The 23,133-nt window shown below is 34.4% G+C and overlaps 1 protein-coding gene and 1 long non-coding RNA gene across 2 annotated transcripts in view; one reads left to right on the forward strand and one right to left on the reverse strand.

The window, feature by feature from the left end:
• Window positions 1–9,127: 9,127 nt before the first annotated feature.
• On the forward strand, window positions 9,128–10,328 carry LOC131025184 (uncharacterized). Its single transcript, XR_009102104.1, has 2 exons — window positions 9,128–9,213; window positions 9,982–10,328. It is a non-coding gene; the product is annotated as an uncharacterized LOC131025184 (long non-coding RNA).
• Window positions 10,329–18,944: 8,616 nt separating this feature from the next.
• The window catches only part of LOC131025185 (phenylacetaldehyde reductase-like), a 5,079-nt gene continuing 890 nt past the window's right edge, over window positions 18,945–23,133 (reverse strand). Inside the window, exons 2-6 of the mRNA XM_057954827.1 lie at window positions 21,490–21,659; window positions 21,160–21,351; window positions 20,633–20,795; window positions 20,136–20,319; window positions 18,945–19,269 (exon numbers count right to left, since the gene is read on the reverse strand). Of these exons, the coding sequence (XP_057810810.1) occupies window positions 19,137–19,269; window positions 20,136–20,319; window positions 20,633–20,795; window positions 21,160–21,351; window positions 21,490–21,659 (842 nt within the window). The 3' untranslated portion in view covers window positions 18,945–19,136. The remainder of the gene's footprint in view (window positions 19,270–20,135; window positions 20,320–20,632; window positions 20,796–21,159; window positions 21,352–21,489; window positions 21,660–23,133) is intronic.

Below are 23,133 nucleotides of genomic sequence, written 5' to 3' on the forward strand. Positions count from 1 at the left end.
TAATTATAGTCTAAGCTTTATCTAATAAACTCGTTTCTTCTCCCTAGTTTTCTTTGCATTCTTGTGTCATTAAATAAGGTTAGTTTAGTTTTTTGTTTTTTGTTTTTTTTTTCAAACCCTGCAAAAAAGCTAAGGACGACTTATAAAAAAGATTGGAGGGAGTATATTTCATCCGTCCACTAAAAATAGGACACATTCCTGGGGCATGAGTTTTAATAAAAATGAGTAATTAGTGGAGAAAGGGTCCCACCATTATGTGAAATGAGTGGATGAGATTGAATTAAAGTTGATTTTATTTTTGTAAATAATGAGTATTTATAAGGATAAAATATAATGAAAAGAGGTGGGCCCATGTCCTAAAAGGGAAAGTGCCTCATTTTTTGTGGACGCCAAATATAATAATTGTGACCCATTTTTTTTTGGACAGAGGGAGTAACAAAAAATAAGTGGATAAAGAAAAAGGAAATAAAAAAGTACAATGTACAAATTTATATAACTACAAAATTGTCATTCAATTTTAAAATTGATTTGAAATTGATATCAAATTGAAAGTTGTCTTTTGAATATATTACTCCCTCCGTCCAATTAAATGTCTCATTATTTTCGGGCACATAAATTAAGAAATGTGTAGAAAGTAGATAAAGTGAGTTGGTGAAAATTGTTTAAATATTAGATATAGAGATAGAATATATTTCCAAATAAGGAATGATAGATTTGTAATGGAACATCCCATTATAGAATGTGGAACATTTGTAATGCGACAGAGTAAGTATATAGATTATAGATATGTTAAAAAATTGTGTTCTTTTTTAAATACTCCCTCCGTCCCAACTTAAATGGTGCGTATTTCTTTTTGAGTCGTCCCAACTAAAATGGTGCGTTTCTATTTTTGGTAATAATTTTACTCTACAAACAATGTGGCCCCACACACCTTTACACACTTTTACACTACAATCTTATTCTCCTTAAATCCCGTGCTGAAAAGAAGTGCACCATTTAAGTTGGGACGAAGGGAGTAACAAATATGGTTCGAGCAAACTTTATGGCCTCCAAAAAACAAGCTAAGCTATTTTGTAATTATATATTCCCTCCATCCACGAAATATTGTCCAAAAGGAGGGAGGCACAAATTTTAAGAAAACTAGTGTTGTTTATTTAGTTAGTAGAAAAATGAGCCCACAAATGAAGAAAAGTGAAAAAAGATAATTAAGTTAAGGAGTAGAAAATGAGACCCACATGTTAGTGAGTGAAGAAATGAACTCATATGTTAGTGAGTGGAGAAAGGGACCCACAAATTTACTAAAAATAGATTAAGACAATTTTTTGTGGACGGACAAAAATGATAAATTAGAATAAAATTTCATGTGGAGAAAGAGATCCACAAATTTATTAAAAATAGATTAAGACAATTTTTTGTGGACGAATCAAAATGATAAATTAGAATAAAATTTCACCGAGGGAGCATATTTTTTGATAAATTAATAATTAAATAACTCAACAAAAAGAGAAGGAAAGAAAGACATACTACAAGTCCATGTGTTCTAAAAAGCCCTTAGATCATCAAGATGATGCATCCACCGTAGATCTTGATGATCGAATGGCTTAAAATGGTTCTCCGTTCTTATTTTATTAGTGGTTCTTATTTGAACCTCTCTCTCTCTCTCTCTCTCTCTATATATATATATATATATATATATATATATATATATATATAGGGAGAGGTTCAAGAAAGAACCATAAATAAAAAAAGAACGGAGAACCATTTTCAGCCATTCGATCATCAAGATCTATGGTGGATGCATCATCTTGCTGGATGAATATAGAATCTGAGTTCGAATTCTGAAGGGAGCATTTTATTTTTTATTTTTTTAGTGCATTAATTTTAACAGCTAATGCATTAATTTTTACAGTGAATGCATTAAATTTGATGGTTCTCCCGTTCTTACAAATAATGTAGTTCTCTCTAGAACCACACCCTATATATATATATATATATATATATATATAGGGTAGGGATCCATAGAGAATTATATTTTTCGAGAGAATGAAAAATAACGAATAAGCCTATAAATTTTACGAATAGATCAACATAAATAATGAACAGATGTATTCAGTAAATATGGTAAAAATAATAAAAATTTCGCCCCTATCAGGATTCAAACCATGGCCAAAAAACTTATTCATACGATATGTTAATTTATTCATCGAAATTACAGACTTATTCGAACGCATTCTCTATTCTCAAAATATTTAGCATTCTCCATGGATCTTCTCCCTATATATATATATATATATATATATATATATATATATATATATATTTATAGAGAGAGAGAGAGGTTAAATAGAGAATGACAAATATGTAGAGAATAGAGAATTAATCTCAATCCTTGATTTTTGTACATCTAATGGCCATTAATTTTCCTAATTTCATGCGCATTATATGAGTAAAAGGACATTACCGTAAACTTACATTTTGATTCACACGATTTTGTTGCTATAATTAAGTAATCCTAAATCTATTATTTTTAGTAATTTAATCATATAATCGTAAATCCTAATTAAGTAATCCTAAATCTATTATTAACATGGTTGACTTTTCAAGAATCTCTTATCTTTTCGAATTGTATAAAATTCATGACAATAAAAATATAAAATTCGTGCCAATAAAATAAATTCGGATATTTTATTCAGATGTTCGAAATTTTTTCATGCCTATTTGAAATACTTTATGTTAAATATTTTATATTAGTAAGAAACATTCAAATAGTTTATTTAGGTGTTCGTAATTTTTTTACGCTTGTTCGAAATGTTTTATGTCAAATATTTTATATTAATAAGAGAAATTCAAATAGTTTATTTAAGAGTTCGTAATTGTTTAAAGCATGTTCAAAATGTTTTATGTTAAAAAAATGAAAAAAAAAATCAAATTTCATAGAAGAAACTAATCCCCGGCAACGGCGCCAAAAACTTGTTCGCTATTTTATTAACACACCGCAAGTGTACGGGTGCAATTGTGTACAGTAGCAAGCAAGGTCGTATTCCACAGAGACTAATTATTATCAATTCCTATCCTAAATTATTCTACTCTATCTGGACAAACGAAAATAAGAGTTTTGGTTTTAAAACTAAATAAATAAACAACAGGAAAGAAAACAAAACAAGCTGCGAAACAGAGAAACAGATAAGACAAGATTTCCCAAGGCAAAGGTTTCAACAGATTCTCCTAACTAACATGTTCAATTCAATTAATAAGATGATTCCTAAGGCAATCTCGAAGCTAGTTCATACCCACTCCCGTGGCATACAAACCGTTGATTACATGCAAGGCTACCGTCTCCGGATCGCACTTCTAACATGCAACTCCTAAAAGCTCATAGGATTAACGCCCTCACAAATATCAATTCCCTTTAGAATTAAATATATGTGTTCTATGTTCTTAGTTCAGGTAATAATTATCATCTCCCGATATCAAATTAGAACCTATGATTATGCTAAATTGGTGGCCAATCAATAAAGCAAAACAATTATAACAAGAACATAAAAAGGAACAACAATCTCAATTAATTGAATCAAACAGTCAGAAATTCAAATCATGTCTACTCCCTAAACCCTGGAAAAAAGGGATTCTAGCCACACATAGACATATGACTAAAAATCAATATCTCAAATACACAAATAAACATTCAACAATGAAACCGTAGTAGAATTCGAGAGTCTTCAGTTCTTGCTCTGGCTCCGTTCTCTGTCTCACTCAGCTCTCAGGAAAAGTAAAATATGATAAAAGATGATAAAAGGTTCTTTAGAAATAAGTTTTTGGGGAGTATTTATATGCCCTAGGTCAAGTAGGACTCAAAAATACCCAAAAATCGTGTAAAAGGCTGAAAAACGGACTTTTGGGCGAAAACTCGGCGACTCGCGCGGCCTCTCGCGCGGCCGCGCGCCTGGACCGCGCGGTCTTCCAGCAAAATCTGCCCCGTCGCGCGGCCGCGCGCCTGGACCGCGCGACCTCGCGCGGCATTGCGCAGTGATTTTGTTTTGGCTCGATCTCCCTCGTCCGAACTCGGATTTACGAACCGTTTGCGCTCACGAACTCCTATCGAGACGAACTACAACTTGTATTTCAGTCACTTCTTCCAAATTCTGCTTCATTATTTCTGAAAATTCGTTCAAACACAAGCAAGTAACAAGTTCTTGACCATAAACGAATATAAACTCAAATAAATCAACACACAAAATCCTCATAACTAAACATCAAAAATGACACACCAAGAGGTAAAAATGCATGTTTATCAGATTCACACGATTTTGTTGCTATAATTAAGTAATCCTAAATCTATTATTTTTAGTAATTTAATCATATAATCGTAAATCCTAATTAAGTAATCCTAAATCTATTATTAACATAGTTGACTTTTCAAGAATCTCTTATCTTTTCGAATTGTATAAAATTCATGACAATAAAAATATAAAATTCGTGCCAATAAAATAAATTCGGATATTTTATTCAGATGTTCGAAATTTTTTCATGCCTGTTTGAAATACTTTATGTTAAATATTTTATATTAGTAAGAAACATTCAAATAGTTTATTTAGGTGTTCGTAATTTTTTTACGCTTGTTCGAAATGTTTTATGTCAAATATTTTATATTAATAAGAGAAATTCAAATAGTTTATTTAAGAGTTCGTAATTGTTTAAAGCATGTTCAAAATGTTTTATGTTAAAAAAATGAAAAAAAAAAATCAAATTTCATAGAAGAAACGAAAATAAAAACGATTCGCCGAGAACATAAATGAACATAACATAATTTATAAATTAACATAACACAAAAATATTTTATGTCACCACAAAAATTTGAATATCTTATTTAGGTATTTTTAAAATTCTAAATCATATATCAATAATATAATTTAGGAACTTATCATCTAATGAAGAATCATAATTTATAAATGAACAGAATACTATTTATAAATGAACATAATATGATTTCATAGAAGAAACGAAAATAAAAACGATTCGCCGAGAACATAAATGAACATAACATAATTTATAAATTAACATAACACAAAAATATTTTATGTCACCACAAAAATTTGAATATGTTATTTAGATATTTTTAAAATTCTAAATCATATATCAATAGTTTTATTTAGAAACTTATCATGTAATGAAGAATCATAATTTATAAATGAACATAATACAAATTATAAATGAACAGAATACTATTTCTAAATGAACAGAATATGTTCAAATTTACTGGACACATGAATTGCCCCAAAATTACAAATGAAGATTGGTTTCGATTGAAGCTCATTCAATGTAGCTTGAACATAACAAATTTTTTTAATGAACACAATACAATTTCTAGATGAACATAACAAATTTTTTTAAATGAACAAACATAATTTCTAAACGAACAGAACACAATTCTTCGATGAACAGGAGTCTAACTGAAAAATCAATCTAACAGCCACGATGCTTTGGTGGTTCAGCCGCCGTAGACTTCATTGTGCTTCAATCCTAAATCTTATCAACATCTCGAACAAACCAACATCTATGAACACAAAGTCCATTTGGAAACAACATTAGTTCACTTCGAACAAACCTCACAACTATTCGAACAGACTCACAAACATATAGAACACACCAACAACTATGGACAGAAAGTCCATTTTTCTAAGAAATCAAAATCTGCAATACTAAGGGGATGATAGCAAACTACATTTGGCAGAACGAAATCCCCAAAATAGTTCGAACAAAATCAAAAATCCTATACCAAGAAATAAAAGCCTTAACTTTAATATGTGAATCAATCCTATAATACAGTGAGTTGGGCACTAAATGAGAATGTAAAAGTCTCTGAAGCAACAACCACATTAGGAAACAAATTGTATATCAGCCTCGAGCTCTTGGACAAAATGGATCTTGAAAGTAGTATTAGAAAAACATCTATGCCTATTAAGCTTCCATAGTTTCGAAAATCCTACCTTTGATGAACTTCGCTGCCGAACAGGGAAAATCGTGTACTGAAATCGTCACCTTGATCGGCGAGATGGGCAGCAAGCATGGGGGCGCTGCGGCTCCGGGACGCACGCTCGGACCAGCGGCGACGACGGTCATGTGCTTTGCCGATCCCGTCACGTAAAGTCAGTGGCAGTCATGTGAGTCGACGAACAGATGCCGACGATTGAAGCGATGGTCCGGCTACTGTATTGCAGTACGTTGGCGAGGAGGTGGTGGGCATTGCCGTTCATCGCTGCTACCGATGGCGAACATGGATTAGGGAGGCGACAAGGTGCCAGTCTCGAAACCCTACCGATCGTCGAGAAGAGAGATCAAAATAAATGTGGGATAACGTAAATGAGGGAGTAAATATCGGTCTATCTATTTTTAGCCAAACACACTTACTGTTATGCCCTTTTCTAATTAAAAGTATAATTTCATTAATTTGAACGGTTATTCAAAATTGGAAAATTGATTTAATCATAGCCGTTTGATCAAGAGGTTTTGATGGAGGAGATCTCTTCTTTATTCTCTATACATGGAGTGATTCTTTGTTTAACTCAACCCTATATATATATATATATATATATATATATATATATGGTCGAGTTCAATGGAGACCACTATATATTCAAAGAACAGAGATCAAATCTCAGCCGTTGATCTTATCTAATGTTACGATCAACATTTATTCACGCCATGTTCAACGGATTTTTTTGTTGAACATACACCGGGTCGAATCCCACAACCACAAAAAAATCAGCATTTATTCACGCAATGTTCAACGAATTTGATGAACGTTCAACGGAATTACAGATATGTTCAACCGATGATGAGGACTGAAATATGCACCAGGGCTGTGCTAAACATAACGGGAATATCTCTAGTTGTTATTGAGGTTATTTCTGATATTTGATACGGGATTGCCCTGACTCTCGGCTTAGCTCAGCTCGGCTCCGCTTTCCAGCTTTGATGGCTCAATTTCAAGATGTAGATTAGAATAACGGGGCTTGGGCTTGATTCATTGGGCTAATGGGCTTTAGGGGTCTAATGGGCCCAAGGGCCTTAAGTTTATGTTCATGCTTATAAATAGGGCCTTGATGCATAGATTACAGGGGGATAATCATTTTTCTAGCCTACAACTTGTAAACTGTAAAACATTCTCTTGGATATAGTGGAAAACCCCCAAAGACGTAGGTCTTCTCGATCGAACCACGTAAATCCGGTGTCGTTTACTACTTTCTAGTTTAGGTGTTGGTTTCTCGTTTCACCAACAGATTTGATGAACGTTCATCAAATCCGTTGAATATGGCGTGAATAAATGCTGATTTTTTTGGGATTGTGGGATTCGACCCTGTATATGTTCAATAAAATGAATTCGTTGAACATGGCGTGAATAATTATTGACCGTTAGATTAGATAAGACCAACGACTGAGATTTGGTCTCTGTTCTTTGAATATTTAGTAGTCTCCATTGAACTCTTCCATATATATATATATATATATATATATATATATATATATATATATATAGGTCAAGGTTCAATGAAGAAGGCCTAAATGTAAGAAGAAGAGAGAAGTAATCTCATCTGTTGATCTTATCTAATCTAACGGACATGATTTATTCACGCCATGTTCAACGGATTTTTTCGCTGAACATATGGGGGTCGAAACCCAGAACCCCCAAAAATATTTTATATGTTCACGAATGTTCAACGAAAAAATCCGTTGAACATGACGTGAATAAATCATGTCCGTTAGATTATATAAGATCAACGGATAAAATTACTTCTCTCTTGTGGGGGATGAATCCAACAATCACGGAAGTGACGTCAGTCACGTCAGGATCGACGGGCACTAGCAACCTGAGACCACAAATAACGTTAGAGCCCTCCGAAGAGCACCGGTGGGGGTGTCGATGGAAGGGCCTCCGACGCTCAAGTCAGTAAATAATAGTAATAAAAATCGTATTGAAAGCAATTGAAAGTAAAAGAAATAGTGGATCGGATCGATTTGGTCGACGGAGTTGAAGGCGATTGAGCAATGAGCGAGGGCTGTTGGGTCGTCCCGGTTGATCTGGTCACCGGAAAACCTAAGGCTGGGAGCGTGGAGGCAGAATAGTGCTAGAGAATGTGTTGGAATGCGTAAGTATCAGTATGATTGTAAATGACGGCGTACCTCCATTGTGTTAATGAGGTAGTATATATAGGTTATGGGTCTGCGGAGGGGTGACTAGGGTTAGGGTTTGTTGGCATGTTCCTTGAAACCCTAACGGTTCCGACTTCTTCAGAGTCCATTTGCCGTGACCTTCGTTTGACCTAGTCAACCACGCTGACTCAGTTCGTATACTTTCGTGTTGAAATGTTTTACTATGGCGCTGCTGCTAGAGCAGAGGGATCGCGCCTCTGCCGGAGCAGAGGGATCATGTCTCTGCCAGAGTAGAGGGATCGCGCCTCTGCCGAAGCAGAGGGATCATGTCTCTGCCAGAGCAGAGGGATCGCGCCTCTGCCGGAGCAGAGGGATCATGTCTCTGCCAGAGCAGAGGGATCGCGTCTCTGCCGGAGCAGAGGAATTACGCCTTTGCCAGAGAAGAGGGATCATGTCTCTGCCAGAGCAGAGGGATCACTGATTCCTCTGGCGAGGATTTTAGCTGATTCCTCTGGCGAGGACTTATCTGATTCCTCTGGCGAGGACTTAGCTGACTTCTTGGTCAGTCGGATTTTATCCACTACATCTCTTCTTTCTTACATTTAGGCATTTTTCATTGAACCTAACCCTCTATATATATATATATATAGGGTTGGTATCATGTGAGAATTTTAGATTTTGTGACACCTAAGAACAATCTTAAGCCCTTGATTTTGGGTAATCCAACGACTAACATTTAAAGATAATAATCATAATTAATATTACAATATAATTAAGATATCAATCGAATTGTGTGAATGAGGGCACATAAGGTATTACATAAAAGTCAAATAACGCATATTAATTAAAGATTTGAAAAGATTCCTGAATTAACGTGTTTGCCTAAATTAGATAGAATTCAAAAGGTAATCTAATTATTTCATGCAATCTTTTCACTTCATTTCTAGCCTATCACTATCGAACACACTTTAGAGTAAAAAACTTGTTCATCTATCACCAAACCACAAGTTCATCACCACATTTAGGGTTGGCGTCCGGTGAACATCGCCTCCATCGACGACGGTGAGTGCCATATTCAGGGATGTATATATTTTTTCTGTTTAAATCTTTTTCTCGACGAACACCAACTTGGTGGGGTTAGTTTGTGTGATTTCCGGCTTGGTGGAGAATCGATAGGACAATTTCTTGTGTGATTTCCGACGACGATTTTCTTCGATTCCATGTTCATGTGTCTATGTTTGTTGTTCATATTTGTGTGTGAATATGACAATCTCTGTGTGTATTTTGGTCTTTTACATTGGGATTAGTCTGTGTAATTGTACATAATGTTGTGAATATGACTAGTGTTAATGGAAATATTGTTATTCATGCCACTTGTTCGTGTGAATATTGTAAGTATTACTAAATACCACCTGTTCCGATCCCTTCAATTGTTCATGTGAACATAGTAAGTATTACTATTTTTACCTTGTGCATGTGAACATAGTAATTATTTCTGGCAAAATGCTTTGTTCATATTTTTATTTGGATATGAACATGACAAGTGGCCGCAGGTCGTTCGTATGCTCATGTATGTTTTTTGTGTGGATGTTTTAAGCATTACTACATATAAATATACCATTTGTTGATCATTATTATTGTTAGCAATGATTATAATGTGAATATGAGGTATATTTGTTAATATAAGATTTTGTTTATGCTTATTGAATGTGTGAATATGATGTGGGGTTGTTCATGTATGACATATGCTATGAATATAGTGTATGTGCATATAATATACGTTATTCATTTCTATCATCGTATATGAATATGCTATGTGTTAAATTTCAGATTGTCGTCGTTATGCGCAATGGATCAACAAGTTGGAAGTGTGGAATGTCATCGTCGTCTCCACGTCATATGAGCCATATGCGAGTTAGATATTATGGCACGATTTTAAGTTGCGAGTACAATGATGCGAGGGGAGGGCTGCTGAAATGTGCGTCTACACATTATCGGGAGTTGTGCAAGAATAGTAACTTCAATGCTAATTATGTCTTACTTGGATGAGACAAGTCAGTAATATGAACAAATTATAGACTTCCAAAAAAATACTATGTTTTATGTCATATTTAAATAAAGCACAAACTCGTGATTACATTTGGTAGTTGAAATCAAAGTTTATTCATTTTTCATTATTCTAATTTGCTCACGTATGCTTATGAAAAAATGTGCAGAAATTTGGTTATGCACCGTTGTTGACCAATGTCAAAGACTTCTCCCTGTAATTTTTTTTAATGTTTTAAAATGATGTTTCATGTTCGAAATTCATAACCAAAAATATATTCATTAATTAGAAAATGCCTATTCATAATTTAATACAGTCATGGGTAAAACGTAAGGTCAAAATTTTCCAAAACACAAAATAATGTAATAAATGAATCTTCATTTGTTTTATTCACACGAAGAACATACATGAACAATTTGAACATGAATGAACAACACTCATGAATGTGACTTTATGTTCGCCCGAACAACATATGTTGAGGTTTTAAAATACATGTGAACAAGCCTTATCAGTATTCGAGTTTATTCATGTGAAAATATACATGAACAAAGAACATGTTCATTGATTGAAAAATGCTTGTTCATCAATTATTACAGTCATGAATAAAAGATAAGTTCAACATGATTCAAACCACAAACTAAGGTGATGAATAAAATGACGAACAATTGATGAAGAAGTAACTCTAATAACAATAGAAGATAAAATCTACATAATCGTGTGTTAGTGGGGTCATTAAAGATATGCTTGTTTGACCAAATCAAGAATACCATAAATATTGATATTAACTTGCATGGAATTAGGAAGTAACCGATTCTAAGAATTGATTAAATACTACTATACCCCTTAATGCCATATATATGCGGTGGATGTGAAATCATCTCACAATCGTTGGATTCACAAAATCAAAGGCTATGATCCATTCTTAGGTGTCACAAAATATTAGAGTTCTCACATGATCCTCTCCCTATATATATATATATATATATATATATATATATATATATATATATATATATATATATATATATAGGGAAAGGTTCAAATAAGAACCACTAATAAAATAAGAACGGAGAACCATTTTAAGCCATTCGATCATCAAGATCTACGGTGGATGCATCATCTTAATAACGGATGCATTAATTTGTATAGCAGATGCAGTAATTTTATTGGTTCTTATGTTTTCACGATAATTGTGGTTCTCACTATAACCGCACCATATATATATATATATATATATATATATATATATATATATATATATGGTTAGCTTCTATGGAGACCACTCCCCTGCATAGAGAACAAAGACAAAATCTTGTGCGTCGATCTTGCTTAATCTAACGGTTCATATAATTTCATGATTTGATTTTTCATGTAATTAAATATTGGTTGATTAAATCCACTGAAATCTGGGATCATGTTGAATAAATCCCGAAAATTCCGAAACTTCTTGTTCTGGGACCTGATCCGTCAATGAATATAATATGTGAACATTATTATGTTCATTTGTTTTCTTACGAAAATATCGACGAACATTAGTATGTTCATTTATTTTTTTACGAAAATATCGACGAACATTAGTATGTTCATTTATTTTTTACGAACATATCAACGAAAATTAGTACGTTCATTTATTTTTTTACGAACATATCAACGAACATTTGTATGTTCATTAGTATTTTCTACGAACATATCAATGAACATAATATGTGGATGCATTATTCACGTAACAGACTCTTCATCAAAATAATATTCCATAAATAAAAGATTTTATTGCCTATATCTATGACAATTAACGAAAATATCAAATCTTCACCATATGAATCATCACCCTTGGATATACCAAGATCGACACACAGGATTTGGTCTTCGTTCTTCGAATTTTTGATGGTCTCCATAGAACTCTATCCTACATATATATATATATATATATATATATATATATATATGTAGGGAACAGTTCAATGGAGACCACTCCCCTATATAGAGAATGAAGACCAAATCAGAGCCATTGATCTCACCAAAATCAATGAATCAGATTCATCCGAATTCTTCAAGTTTAGGAAATCCCGTAAATTCCTCATTTTCTAATTTTGGGAACCAACGAACATTATTATGAACTTACGAACATAAGTAAGTTTATTTGTATGTTCATTTGTTTTCATACGAACATATCGACGAACATTAGTATGTTCATTTGTTTTTTATACGAACACATCGACGAACATTAGTATGTTCGTAAGTTCATAATAATGTTCATTGGTTCCCAGAATTGAAAAATGGGGAATTTACGGGATTTCCTAAACTTGAAGAATTCGGATTAATCTGATTCATTGATTTTGGTGAGATCAATGGCTCTGGTTTGGTCTCTATTCTCTATATAGGAAAGTGGTCTCCATTGAAGCTGACCATATATATATATTTATATATATATATGGGTTAATTGCATCAAAATACCTGTCTTTTTCCCAAAATTTAGTTTTTTGACAATCTTTTTAATTGTAGCAAAAATTTCAACGAGCTTTCAATTTATTGCAATGTCCGTCCGGGGAGAATTTCCGGCCAAATTAAATCTGAGTTGGCATTTCTAATGCCAACGTGGCATCAGAAATGCCAAATCACACCCCCTTCCCCTCCTACGTCGCCCCCACGTCGCCCTCTCTCTCTCTTCCCCATCCCCCTTCCCAGTTCCCCCTCTCTCTGTCGGCTCTCACCCTCTCTCTCACTTCCTCCAGATCTGCCACAACCGCCACACCATCGGCTCTCACCTCCGTCAGACGCTTCTCCTTCCCCCATCTCCCACCGAGAGAGAAAGGATTCGAGCGGCGGTGGCGAGTTCGCCTCAGCCAAGAGATCCCATCTCTCTCACTTCCTCCACCGCCCTCACTGCGTACACTCCGCCGTAAAAAAATCTCGCGTGGTGGAGGTCCCAGAAATGGTCGGACCTCGCTCGCCGGTAGTGGGGGATGGGGGAAGGGGAAGCGAGCAGACGGAGGTCCTAGAAAAGGGGATCTAGGGTTTCATAGGAGGAATGTGGATGAAGTCTGCGGTGGCTTTGGGTGTTTGTCGTTGAGTTAGAGAAAGAGAGACAAAGGCCTAGAGAGAGAAGCAATGGAGGTTGGCTTCACCCGATTACTGTAGTCGTCGGATTTTAGATTGCAGCGGCGAGAGAGGTTGTGTCTGGGCAAGGAGTTCTTACTGTGTGTGTGCTGTGAGATGGTGAGATGTGGAGAGAGATAAGGCGGAGGAAGATGGTGGCGGTGGTTGCTGCCGCCGAGAGAGATGGGGGAAGAGAGAGAGAGGGTGATGTGGGAGGGGGAGGGGGTGTGATTTGACATTTCCGATGCCACGTTGGCATTCCGGCTGCCAACTTAGATTTAATTTAGTCGGAAATTTTCCCCGGACGAACATTGCAATAAATTGAAAGCTCGTTGAAATTTTTTGCTACAATTAAAAAAATTGTCAAAAAACCAGATTTTGGGAAAATGTCAGGTATTTTGATACAATTAACCCTATAAGAAATAAGAATTAGGAAAAGTGTATGAATTTTACGTAGAAGACATATGAATTCGTTATATAAAGGGTATGAATTGCGAAAAATAAATTTTTGCTACCTTTGGGATTCGAACTCAGGACCATGAATTCATCCAACAGGATAATGAATCAACCGTAGATCTTGATGATCTAAGGACTGAAAATGATTCTTATTTTATAACTTAAGAAGTGTACTTATTTTAGCCCTCCCCTATATATATATATATATATATATATATTCCATATCTATTTTACTATCCGGATGATTACGTCATATATAATTGGTCACCAGTCGCCACATATTGATGGGTGGTGAAACCTAATCGAGTGGGTATAGATTTAATCGGTGAATTACTATAGAACTATGAGTTATACCTAGTGTTGCTTGAGATTTGAGAGAGAAAAGTAAGATTGAGAGCTCGGGATAAAACTTGCTGTAGTATTAAGAGTACAGATAACGTAACGTTACAAAGAGCACGTAGGCAACTATTTATAGATTACACGTAAAGGGTAAACACGTAAATTCATCGCTGGAGCATGCGCCTTGCGTGGTCAGGGGCATAATAGTAATTCTGTTTTCACGTGGGAGACTTTCCCGCTCTTCTGGTGATTGCTCTGGCGAAAGCGGCTTCTCTGGCATAGACCGCTTCTCTGATAAGGCCCTTCCCTCGGGCTTCTCTGCGAAAGTCCGCTTCTCTGTCAGACCCCGTTCCTCTGGGTAGGACCATTTCTCTACTCTGCACATATTACTCCTCATCAATGGGAACTCACGAGATAATTAAATTCTCAATTCACACTTCTATAAAACTAAACAAAAATCGACAATTTAGAGTTTACATTGTCTTTCACTTAAAACTAAACTCCACTAAATGATATATCGATTGAATTTTTTTTGGCAATAAATTATACTGTAACAATTGGTACACGTTCTAGAATTTTTTACAACTCAAGTTAAACAAATGAAGCTAAAAACTGAACTAAGAAAATATTCAAATTAGAAGTAACAAGGAGACTAAAGAACAGAATTACAATAAAAATAAAACAAACTTGAAGCAACGCCGAGTCGAGATGAAACTCTTCCCGCAAGAAGATTATCGCCCCAACGTGCTCATGGTGTTGGCGAATCTTTCCCAAAGGTAAAATGGCGACGTCTCGTTGGATGTAGCACCACAGTCCAGCGAGCTCCGGCGAACGGAATAGGGTCAAGGATTGAGCAAGAGAATGAGTTGTAGAGAATGATGAGAGTGTGCAGATTTTCTAAAAGTCTATGTCATGTTCTCTATGCAGTCCTATATATAGGCTGCTCTCAACCATGGAAGAATTAGTGCAGATTAATACTAATTAATCTGTCAAACAACAGTTATGGATGTTACAGAACTCAAGTGAATTCAAGATGAATGTTTTAAAACGTTTTTTCTTCAAAATTCGAAACTGCCAGCTGCCGTGTTGTTTCAGTTTGGCCAAACGGAAACTCATACAGCTTGCTTCAGTCCGACATTTCAGTTCCCGACTGAAACACTTCAGTCTCACACTACGGTTTGCGATTGAAAACTTCAGTCTGGGACTGATATACTTCAGTTCCAGTTTGGTACTTCAGTTCGGGCCAAAAGTTATTTGTCCAAAAAGAATATAGTTGGACCCAAACACCACCCAAAACACCAATTGCCAAGATCCAAGTCCTTGGCCCGTACCCTACCCTACCCTACCCGCCCGTCCGATCGATCGTCGGTGGTGCGCGATTGTGTGTGCGTGCGAGGCCAAGACCTTCATCCAAGCCCACTAGCAAGCCCACAAGTTATTAGCTCATTGTGTATTGCTATTCTTCTACATGAGAGAACATCTCTAATTTTTCAATGTGGGACAAATAACACTTCTCTTGTGTTATTTTCCCTACACAACATTCAAACTTTAACATACAATATTTCACTCACCGACAATCGGTTTTGAGACTTCTAGTATACCACGTTTATCTACTCAAGATGTAGATTAACTTTCAATAATTATTGCAATTAATTAATAAATATTTAATTAAATAATTAATTTCAGATATGGTCTTGAAACCATATTTCCAACAATCCCCCACATGAGTGAGAAAGTCGTATGCAAATGTATGCAGAAACTTAGCTCAGTCCTCTTAAGAAACAATATTGCATTTGGAAAGGTAGCTTGTGGCTTTGAACCTACCATAGTCAATCTTATCGAGTGTACCGACGGCCTAGTGGATATGGTTTCTTGAACTAGTCCTCCTCCGTGTATACCGAGTCAACAATATTGACACAATATTGCTTCAATCCTTATTCGTTCTTACGTTTGTGTCCATTACAGGCCTTGGAACACCCCTTTGGATTCGTAAGTGTTTCTATCGAAGCGGCCACACTTCACACTTATATAGGTGACTCTTAACTCAAGTATCCTGCTATACTTGTCCTTCTAGAGGAATTATAGAGTCATTAAAAGTCAAAGACTTAACCTCACCACATGCAGGTTTCCGAACACTCACTGTTCTACAAGGAATTGGAAATTCGAGTGTTCAACACACGGATTCTCATAGCTTAGTCGTCCCATTGAACCAAGTTCTTGGGATCCTCCAGTCATCACGGTTGGGTTTCCACTATAATCATCCTTAAGATGTGGGTTTCAAACCCATTTCCCCTAACAGCCTATACATCTGATCTCGATGGATACTTTTAGTCAAGGGATCTGTAAAATTGACACACCAAGAGTTAAAAATACATGTTTATTAGAGAGTCAATAGGAAGACGATAAAAAATAAGGCACCAAAGAAAAACAGAAATAGTAAGGATAAGACAATCACTTCAAATATAAGCAAAAATAGTCTGCATGGGCAACTGTTGACGGACAGGATCCCAAGCAGAGGTAGTCGAGAATTAACCATTGTTGGTCAAATCCCAACACATCACATCCTTCGCCCTCATCACAATCGGCGTCCAGCTCAAGAGAATAATCAAATCAATAGGCAAATCATACAAATTATGTGAAGAATGCAAGTGATCCTCATCCCAAGTAAAATCACACCACATATGTGATAACACTCATGTTTCCATGATTTTTAATGTTCTTATGATGTCAATTTTATAGGAAATTGAATGTTGGATAGTTGTTTTGTGCTTAAATTATTTTATCTTGTGAAATATGATACTTGCTAGTACTTTGGTGATTTTTACAGAAATATGGAGTTCAAATTTGGAGTATTGATCTTAATTAAAGTTGTAGATCATCACGATATGAGTTCGTAGGCGCAAACGGTTCACAAATCCAAGTTCGGACGAGGAAGATATGGCCGAAACAAGAAAGTCGCGTGCAACAGTAAATAGTGGCCAACGGGAATTTCCGAATTTTCGAGAATTTTCGGGATTTTCAAATTTTATCAGTATTTTCGAGCTCTGTACTGTATTTATCCCCTGTGCCTTTATATAAGTCCTTTTCCTGACCTAGACACTTCTTTTTACCTCTCATCTTCTTTTTTTATTTTTAGACTTAGAATTTTATTGCTTTCATAGATTAGATTTCTTTTCCTGCAAGATTGAAGACTTCAACATTCAAGTTGTTATTCAGATTTCTTTTTGGTTTTTACCAGTTTTATTTATTTTTATTGATTTCTTATTTATTGTGTTTTTTATTTATTTCCTAATATCTAGCTAGTTTTCTTTTCTGGTTCTAGGGTTTGTAAATAGTTAATTAGAATTATGTGATTGATTTATTGATACCTTTTTGCCTTCCAATTATTTATTCATAATTTTCGATGCTTATTTTCTTGTGGATTATTTGGCCAATAATTTGCATGTTTAGTTATTCGGTTTGAGACCTAGCGGAGATAACTGTTTAGTGGATTTAGGAATGTATGGTATGATTTTGACCTTGAGATCTAACGAAGATAGGTGGATCATAGAGAGCTATTCTTGTGAGCTTTTGAGAGTTAGTAGATTTTCTTGAGACCTAGCGGAGATAGAGAATTTACTAATCTACTATCATAAACTGCTCTAGCGAGAGTGTATGGTTATTTATGTGATCTCTCATCAAGATTGGATTAAATTTGTAATTATGATTAATAGGTTGATTATGTGAATTTGATTAATAAATTTACATCCCTAGGATCAGTATTTTATTTATCTTTTTTATTTCTCTTTATTTATTTTCTTTATTTAAATCTAGTATTTTTATTTTCCACCTCTTATTTATGTTTTTGCTTGAATATTACTAGAGAATTATTAGGATTACTTAGAGTATTATCACTTAATAGTCTCAGTGGATACAATACTCGATTACTATATATACTACAATTGTACCGTGTTAGTTGCGGTATTTTGTTGCTAATTAATAAATTAGTGATCAACTTTTTTGGCGCCGTTGTCGGGGACTGTGTAGATTTTACTTTAATATTTTTGATAGGACTTAGACATTATTTCAGGCGTTTATTGTTTTATGTTTATTTTTATTTTTTTAGTTCCTTATTTCTGATTTTTATCTATTGTCTCATGTGTGCATGAGATGAATTCGTAAGAGTTCCTTCACAAAAATCCAAATTTAATTAGTACTATAATCAAATATTTAAGAATTTACCAAATATGATCAAATTACACACAAATTGTGCAGTCTTTCCAACATTATTCCCCCAAATCGGTTAAAGAGAAAAGAACAAATTCTCCGAGAGATGAGAGATTTAGAGGGTAGAGTTTTCTTGGTGGAGAGGACATCAAGAGATGAGAAAGAATTTAACCTCAGTGATAACTCTTTTTTCTTAGCAGCATATTGATTATGCGTGCTCTTGAATCTGGTCTCATGCTCTTCATCTCTGTTTATTTTCCCATTAAAATTACCCAATCACATTGTTCTCCATGATTATTTGCATCTCTCTTTGCGCCTCCCATGGTGTGCTTCAATCGTAAAAAAACAATTGCAGAAAGGAATAAGGGATAGCAGTTGGAGTTTCCATCAATTCTTCCCTTTTAATTTGGCTGCCATTTTAATGTGTATTTATGGTGTTGTATTGTATAGATCGAGAAAGCGAGAATATATTTCAGCGATCTCCTTTTTTCGATCCAATTTTTTTGAGAAATTATTTGTAACTAATGAGAGAACATATAGAAGAGGGGAGATAAAAGTGACAGATTTATCAGGAAACTAACAATACACGTTCTTTTAAATGCACTTAGATTTTGGGAAGAAAAACTGTAAAAGAATTGGCGCGGAAATATTAACGTTAAACTGCCTTTTTTATATTATATATAGATTTATACTTACAAGTACATCATTAAATATGAATTTGAAATCCAAATTTTGACTCGTAAAATGGCGTAGCACAACTTTTATTTAAACATCAATTGTAATTTGTTTGGTTCGACTTTAGGTAGTGACTTATATTCCACATAATCAATTATTACATCCATCAAAAATTGAGGAATTTCTTCTCTTTCAAGCTTTCAACAGTATCCTTGAGGCTCACCTCCATGGACATGAAACTCACACCCAAACTTTCTGCTTTCTTCTTTGATACCTTGCCTATTGGATTCTCCTCCACGCTGCATTTTCGAAATTATAATTATATTTAACATTTAGGGTGTGTTCTTTTTGGTTGAAAAATTTATCATGAGAAAAGAAAGGATAACAATAAATTCTCCCTTTAAATCCCATGTTTCTTTTTCCTCATTTTTTACAAAAGAAAATTTCATCATTTTTTATTCCTCATTTTTACTTCAAGAAAGGATAATATTATCACACCAAAAATAAAGGGATAATATAATTTATTCTTGGAGTGGAAAGAATAAATAAGAAATGGTGAAATTCACTATTCTAGAAAATGAGGGAAAAGAGAAGACATTTAAAACGAGAAATTGTTATTATTTCTCATTTTTCCATGATAAATCAACCAAAGTGAACACAACCTTAAGGTATCTATCCGACCACCACAAACAATATTGCTTCATAATTGCATAAAATATTATGCACTTTACACATTAGTTAGGTTTTTCACAAAATGGATTATATATGACATCATAAATTGTAGAAATATTTCTCCAAATTGGATGACCATTTAGTTCTTTACCCCAATCTCAAATATATAATACTCCTTCCGTCCCTCAAAAGTTTGCCCCAAGAGGAGTGTCACAAGTTTTAATAAAAGCTAGTAAAAAGTTAGTTGATGGTGGGGTCATGTACAAAAATAGTGTTTAATGAGTTGTAATTGTAAAGTTAATGGTGGTACCATATACAAAAGTAGAAAGTAAGGAGTTTGGGGCAAATTTTTTGGGGACACCTCAAAAAGAAAATTGGGGCAAACTTTTTGGGAACGGAGGGAGTAGTATACCTTAATACTTTAGTAGCCGTCATAGATATAATATATGAGACCTTAATTCTAAATAATGAGAAGACAAAAAAGTGGAATTACCTTGTTGGAGCATCAACAATGGAAGGATAGAGTTTATGTAAGAGCTGCATAAGTTGAAGGTGAGTCAATGATTCTCCAACCAGAAGGTACCTGCCACTAGCTGAAGATTTCTCGAAACCCATAATATGTGCATGAGCCACATCTCTAACATCCACGTATTCATAAAAGGGAACTCCAAGCTTTCCTGATCAATATCAAAATTTGGTCATACATATAAATAAATACTATTTCTTCCGCCTCTCAAATGAGTACCAATATTTTATTTTTGGTCAGTACCTCAAACGAGTACCCATATCTCTTTTTGGTAAGTGAACCCTACATAATCCACTCACAACAAAAATGAAACTCTTATTCTACTCACACACACTTAATCAATTTCTTTAAATTAAACTTGTGTCATTTTCAAATGGATATTCATTTGGAGACAGAGGGGAGTATAAGAATATAAATATGAATATGACTGGCAAGAAGAACATCGATTTCCAGACTGCATATACCTTTAATAATGTCCACAACAGACTGAGAGGAAGGATTGAGAGTTGGCTGGAGGAGAGGGCCTAACACAATCCCAGGATTCATTACTACCAAATCAATGCCATTTTCATTTGCAAAATTCCATGCCGCTTGCTCTGCCAATGTCTTTGAAAGCATATACCATTCCTACAACCATGCTAACATTTCTTCACTGCAAAATACTCATAATTTGTCATCTTAAAAGTGTTTAAATTTTCCCTTCCTTTTCTGAATTTCTGAATTGAAGGACAGTTAAAAAAAAACTTATAAAATCTTTTTCTCACTAAACCTCTCACAACTACAAAAGGACTCCAACCACCATCATCTAATTTGTTTGATAGAATAACTTGTTAAGATCTCAACTCCAACAATATCACAGAGAAAAAACTTGAGCTTCACTTAAAAATGCATATATGAATAGTTCAAAGCCATCTCCACAACTTATTCGCTTACCTCAGATGCATTTTGAAAGCTCAATCAAATCATTCTAAAAACATAGGTGAATTAGGACCTTATTTTCCTGGCAGAAAGTAGGATCAGAATGCCAAGTTTCATCGACAACAACATCGGGGCCAATAGCTTTTCCGTTGTAGCCAGCTGCGGCTGTAGAGGATGTCAACACAACCCGTCTAACGGATTTTGCTTCGCAGCATGACTTCAACACGTTCAGAGTTCCCTTCACTGCCGGATCAATTAGGTCTGCCTGTAATTTATTGAATTCAAATTACACTTTGAATTTCACATTGGAAGACTATTCAAATGGGAAAATGCAAAGCAATTGGGAAATGGTGCACACACATTCCATAAACTAAAGAATTACGAATAGTGTGATTGAATTAACCTGAGGGTTTGTAGTGACAAAGGTAGTAGGAGATGCTGTATGAAAGACGCCGACGCAGCCATGAATTACAGAATCAAATGAACCTTCCTGGAGTAAATCGGCTTCGAATAACTCTAACCTCTCCTCGGCTCCTTCCAATGCCTTCAAATGCTCAGTTTTACTCGGATCACCTATTTTGTACTATCCAAAATTATGCAAAGAAGATTGGGATTTTTCTTACAATTTTTTTCAAACTTATATTTCAGAAAAAATGGAGCACACTTTTCAAAAAAATATCAACGTAAGGGACATAAACTATACCATAAGTGGTCGAAAAATGTCATGAAAGTTAATGTCGTAAAATTTTATACCTTTTTTTCCGACCACTTTCAATAACTAAAACCCAACAATATGAGTGTCAAAGGGAGGTATCGTCAAAACTTCTTAATCATATTCATATATAACAATGTGCCATATACATTTTCAAAAAAAGGAAAAGAAATGTGCACTATGAGTCTTGTACGATGATAAATGTTCTTACACAAAAAGAATGCATAATACTTCCTCCGTCCCAACTTTTAATATTCATTTGACAATGACACGAGTTTTAATAAAATGGTTGAGTGTGTTGTAAGTGGAATAAAGGTCTCATATTTTATGTGAGTGTTAAAATAATTAAAGTAGAGCAAAGGTCTCACCCACTTTCACTAAAAATAGAAATGAATACCATAATGTGGGACAACCAACAAAGGGAAAGATGGATACTAAAAGTTGGGACAAAGGGAGTACCATTTTGGATTTTGATGCATGTCATGCCAAAATAGTAGTCCATTAATCCTATTTCAATATGTCAATACTTAAATAAAAATTTAATACTCCCTCCATTTCATAATTTAGTATTTATATTTTCATTTTAGTTTCTCCCTTAATTTAATATTATTTTTACTTTTAGTAAAATTATTCCACACAATTCTATAAAATATAGGTCTCTTGTTCCACTTTAATAAGTTTAACAATCTCATAAAGGTGGAAATGAAAGCTTTACTCCACAGTCTCCAATCACACACCCAACCACTTTATTAAAATATTTATCATTCTCAAATGGATGTATATAACAAATATTTCAATATATATATATATATATATATATATATAATTCATTATTTACATTACAGCTCATAATACTCCATCAATCCTATTTCAATATGTCAATATTTAAATAAATTTAATATATAATTCATTATTTACATTATAACCCATAATAATTATTTAGTCTCACCCACAATTAATTTATTACTCCATCCGTTCACCAAGAGTGTAACACAATTACCCGATTGTGTGTCCACAACAAGTGCAATACTTTCTTTTTTAGGAAATAACCTCACTTTCTCCTTTTAATTACAACCACTCATTTTTATGGTCTCACACTCAATTCAACCACAATCACTCATTTCTATTTTATTTTATACACATCTAACAACTATTTTTCTTAAAACTCGTGTCCACCAAAAATGTTACACTCTTGATGGATGGAGGGAGTAATTATAGCCCATTAACCCCAAAATTTCTCACCCTTACTTTATTGATGGAAATTCTTATTATTTTTCTATTTATTTTGATATATAAATATACCTTTAAAAAAATATATTTTTCCTTTTATTTTAT

Source organism: Salvia miltiorrhiza, chromosome 5 (genome assembly GCF_028751815.1).
Source record: "Salvia miltiorrhiza cultivar Shanhuang (shh) chromosome 5, IMPLAD_Smil_shh, whole genome shotgun sequence".
Lineage (NCBI taxonomy): Eukaryota > Viridiplantae > Streptophyta > Magnoliopsida > Lamiales > Lamiaceae > Salvia > Salvia miltiorrhiza.